The 4800-nt window shown below is 39.3% G+C and overlaps 1 protein-coding gene across 1 annotated transcript in view; it reads left to right on the plus strand.

Annotated features, from left to right (window-relative positions):
* Positions 1 to 4800, plus strand: part of LOC116704735 (myosin-16) — a 127227-nt gene that overhangs the window by 38932 nt on the left and 83495 nt on the right. Inside the window, exon 8 of the mRNA XM_032540343.1 lies at positions 303 to 494. Within this exon, the coding sequence (XP_032396234.1) occupies positions 303 to 494 (192 nt within the window). The remainder of the gene's footprint in view (positions 1 to 302; positions 495 to 4800) is intronic.

Genomic DNA, 4800 nt, shown 5'->3' on the forward strand with positions numbered 1-4800 from the left:
TTTTTTTTTTTGTTCCTGGGAAATGTTACATCTCAGTGTATTGTTTGTAATGGTAATGTTTGTTCCTTAAATATATTTAGGATATTTAGGAGATTTAGGATTTAGGAAAATAAAAAAAATAAAAAACATCAGCAATGAGAACAGGAAATCAAAAGGCCACAAGGGACAAGGGAGGCAAACATTCCTGACAAAGTTACAATATGAGACACTGGTGAACTACATCTCCAAAAATGGTGTGAGAGAGAGAGAGAGAAAGAGAGAGAGACATGCTTCTTAAAACTTTCTCTGTGGACTTCCGCCAGAGAATTGTATTTTTCCTCCCACAGCATTTCCCTCCTCTTTTCCCTCCAGTACATCAGCTCCTAACAGGCGGCCAGGTGAAGTGCACGAGCTCAGGTGTAGCCCTGGCCCCGCCCACAAGGCAAAGCTCTGTCAGGCTCTGTAAGTGCAGCCTGTCAATCGGCAGCCGAGCACCGCGGAGGGAGCATTGCCAGGTAAGGGGCTGATGATTTACCTGGACGCTTGTTCTCACTGCTGTTGTTAGAAATCCGCTGTGCTTTCACTTACTGCATGTCTCACTGGTTGTGGTGGAAGACTAACTTTGGTGTTTTAGTGGGACAGCAACAGGTAGGCGGTTCAATCACAGAAAGTGATATTGCGGGTATTGCAGATATAGTCATGGACTAACTCTGTAATAACTAAAATGGATATTTGGATAGAAAATAAGCATTTCCTTCAAGGGAATACAAAAAAAAAGACTTGTGTGAAGTCAGTATTCACATTACTACTGAGTGCTACCAATCCACATTGTTATAGTATCCATACATAGGACATGAAAGTCTAATAGGGCCAAAGGAATGTGGATTCCCCTCGGTCCCTATGGGTGTAGTGGTGGCTGTTCCTGGTCCATACTTCCAATGTGTGGGGACCTTAAAGCTACAACATACGATCATATATAAGATGACAGTGTGTTTCCAACTTTGGGGCAACAGTTTGTGGTTAAAGCTTTCCTGTTTAATAGGCAACAAATCAAGAGATTTGTGCCAATTCATGTACACGGACGCCAAATATCCAACTTATTGTATAAATTGCACACTCAAATTTAACTTTTTGGTACTGGAATAATCATAGAAATGCTAAAATTGAAGTGAGATGAACAAAAAGATAGATTTATCTTTGTAGATAAAACCATCTTTTCCATTGTTAAACAATTTGAAGTTGGAAAAAATGTAATACTTTGCAACATATAGCAGAATATCGCAAATAGAAAATCGCAATGATATTGTATTGTGACATAGGTATCGTGATATTATGGTATGGTCAGGCCAATACCCCCGTGTAAAAGCAGTCATATTAGCATTTTAATGTGAACGCTATCAGTTAAGGCTGGAATGTTAGGTTGGCCGCATACTTTAAAAATCTGGTTTAAGCCACTATATAAATATCACAGGAAGGTTATGCTCATCCTATAGGACAAAGAATTACCATCAAAAATGAAATAACTTTCCATAATAAATCACATATATAAATTATGTGTGTATTATCTTTTCAATGTAGTCTCAGTTGAAGCCTTTGTTTCCACTTATAGCATGGTAACTTATATTAAATCTCCATCTAACTGACCAAAATTTGAGGTAATTACTGTTAGGGCTTTCCTAGTCTTGCATTGCCAGACCTTCCTCCACAGCACGGCGCAGGAAGGTCTTGCTAGTCCACACAGCATTCCGAGATGGGGGAAAAACGTGCTCTGGTTAATTGGCTTTTTTTTTTAAACCCATCTGCAGCCGCTGCAAAATAGCCTCTGGAAGGAACTTGCTTTGGTGGAACATGTAAGTCCAAAAGTTGTTTTAGTCGTCAACAGAAAACTAAGTGCAAGACACAAACTTAAAAAATAGATTAAGAAAATCCTAGTTCGATAGGACCAATACAATGATTTGTTGACTAATCGACAGAGGGGGGGAGACCTACTGTCAATGAAAATCCCATTTGTCTCAATGAAGATATGTGTTGTTTTGTGTTATTGCCACTCTGTGCTCAGTCAAAGGGCGTGTCTCACAGTACTCTGCACTGTGCTCCGATAAAAGCTGGGCGGGTGGCAGTAATGTCATTGAAAGTGCTCCATATGGAGCCACAGTGTCAGATATCAGATGATTTATGACAACAATAATAACAAGAACACTGCCTTTCCCAACCACGTACAGTATATCTGCACTGGACCTTTAACCATGGCAGGATCACAGCCATTATGTCATTGCAACAAACAGCAAGTTGGGTAATTGTTTAGTGATTGGTGTTGTGTTAGCAGGGAGAATAAGTTGGTGGACTGTCCCTGTGCTGTGGTCCTCAAACATTGTTGGGATGCTTATGTCTCACTGACTTCCAAGGCAAACAGAAGAGTCAGTCATGCATGTTTAGGTGTTTTCCCAGGCTAGGGAATGCGGAAACCCGTACTTATTATCAGCTGCTACTATCTCTGAATCACCGCCTATGGCTTTTTTCGGTCTCTTTCTATGTATAGTCATCATCTTTATCTTTCCGTCCATCTTCTTCTGCTCTAGTCTTGTATTTATCTCCCTCTTTCACTCTCACTTTCTCCTACTCTTTGTGTTCTCATGTCTTTCAATGTCTCTTCTCTATTTTGCTGGGCTTCATTTATTTATTTTTTGTTTTACTTCACTTACTTTACTTTTTGTCCATTATTCAATGCCATAATTCATGAAAAGAAGGATACATGTTGACCATATTTCACATTTGGTCAAACCCTGAATTGGTGACACTTATCTTGGGTACCCATCTTGAAACTGTGGGGATTGTGTAGATCTTCTGGGCTGCCGGGTTGAAAATGTGTGTGAAGCCTCCATGTTTCACCAAAACAATATGCACCTGAAACTGCTACACACATGGTGGAAGGCATTAGTCAAAAGATCTGTTCTTGTAATTATATACTGCACAGTAAATGTGAAGTTCAAGAGACTATGTTGTATTTTTCTCACTTTTTTCTCTTTTTTTTCCAGCATTTGCTCATTTCTCTCTTTCACTTTCTCCCTAATCACTCTCGCCTACTTTCTGTTGATTTCTTCACATCACTTTGGAGATTCCAATTGTCCCTCCTGTCAGTCGTTATTATCATATTTAAGTGGGATGCCTTTCTGAACAGTATCAGAACATCATACATGACAGTGGATCATGTAAAAGCTTTTTTTTATCTGTTTATCTTGAGTCAGATTCCTCACGCTCGCTTTCTCTCTCCATCTCTATAATGTGTTTTAATGGGACTGAATTCTTTCCCTTGACTCCAATTCAGACAGTTAACCAACCAGCAGGGGTGGGAATCTCTGGGCACCGCACGGTTCAATTCCGATTCTGAGGCAAAAAATTTGATTCTAAACCGATTACCGATGCATCTTGATGCAACAATCTTTTTTATGTAAATTTCCATGCATCTACTGGGGGGTGGAGGGGGATTATTGTGTAGTCATTCCATGCTTAAGCCCTAAACATGCTTGTGCAAGTCACCTTCTCTTAAAGTAATCTTCCATGTCAGAGGCTCAGTCATCCCATCCTCTTTCAGTCAATCTGTTTTCTGATTTGCAAATTTAAAAAATAGATTATTAACTAATCAGAATTGAGCACTGAATAGTACCAGAGACAATCGCAATGCATCTAAGAAGAATTTCACACCCCTACCAACCAGACCAACAAAAAATCACAAGTCTATCGAATCATCAAGAGTTATCTCACAACACTTTACAGATTAGGTCTAGACCACACTCTAAAATTTACAAAGACCCAACAACCCAACTCCCTTATAGAAAGAGACGGGGACATTGGAACACTGCTGGTTGCTCAGGAGAGATTCGTATGCAATGGAATTTTCATCAGCTTGATGTAAATGCTGCCATTGGAATTTACAGAGGAAATATATTGGTAATTTATTGTGGTATTTGTTATATCATTATTAGACAGAAATTCTGTTGGTTAGCCAATTCAGTTACATCTGGCCAGTAGTGTGTAGAAATATTCAGTCACTAATCTCTATGTAAGAACTAGTTTGTGTGGTGCAACTCAATTAAATATAGTGGCATGTAGAGATGGTCCAATACCATTTTTTTGCTTCCCCATACCAATTCTGATACCTGAACTTGCGTATCGGCCGATACCAAGTACTGATCCAATACCAGTGTTGCAAATTTTATTGTGTTTTAACAGCTATATACTACTATCCCTGTATGGATGTGATATGATTTGTATCTTTGTTGTTGGTCTGGCTCAGGTTAAACTCTTTGTGAAACATGAACAACCACAAACAATGAACGCAACAGAACTTTCTTTTATTATCCAGTTATACAGTCAGTTATAACGTAAAGAGAACATAAATAAACAACTTTAATATAGATTTTCTTTAGCACTTTATTATGGGGTATTGGATCGGTGCACAAACTCCAGTACTTCCCAATACAATACCAGCGTTTTAGACAGTATCGGAGGCGATACCAAAACATCTCTAGTGGCATGTAAAACTCCACTTTGTGTAATGTATGCATTTACCATATACATTATAACGAAGCTAAGTCTCAACTTAGGAACATCTGGCTCCTGGCCTTTAAGCATCACTGCTGTTGTGGTTGCACTTTTTCTGCGGCTAAGACCAAAACATGGTGTTTTCTTATAAACAGTAAAATTAATGGACACAGCCACGCCGTAGACTTCCAACGGAGACCAGTGAAGTCTATTAGAAGCTCTTTTCCAGTGATGGCTGAGCGTTACTGCTCAGCCTCCAACTGAGCTTGAAGACGTAGA

This window comes from Etheostoma spectabile, chromosome 16 (genome assembly GCF_008692095.1).
Source record: "Etheostoma spectabile isolate EspeVRDwgs_2016 chromosome 16, UIUC_Espe_1.0, whole genome shotgun sequence".
In the NCBI taxonomy this organism is placed as follows: domain Eukaryota; kingdom Metazoa; phylum Chordata; class Actinopteri; order Perciformes; family Percidae; genus Etheostoma; species Etheostoma spectabile.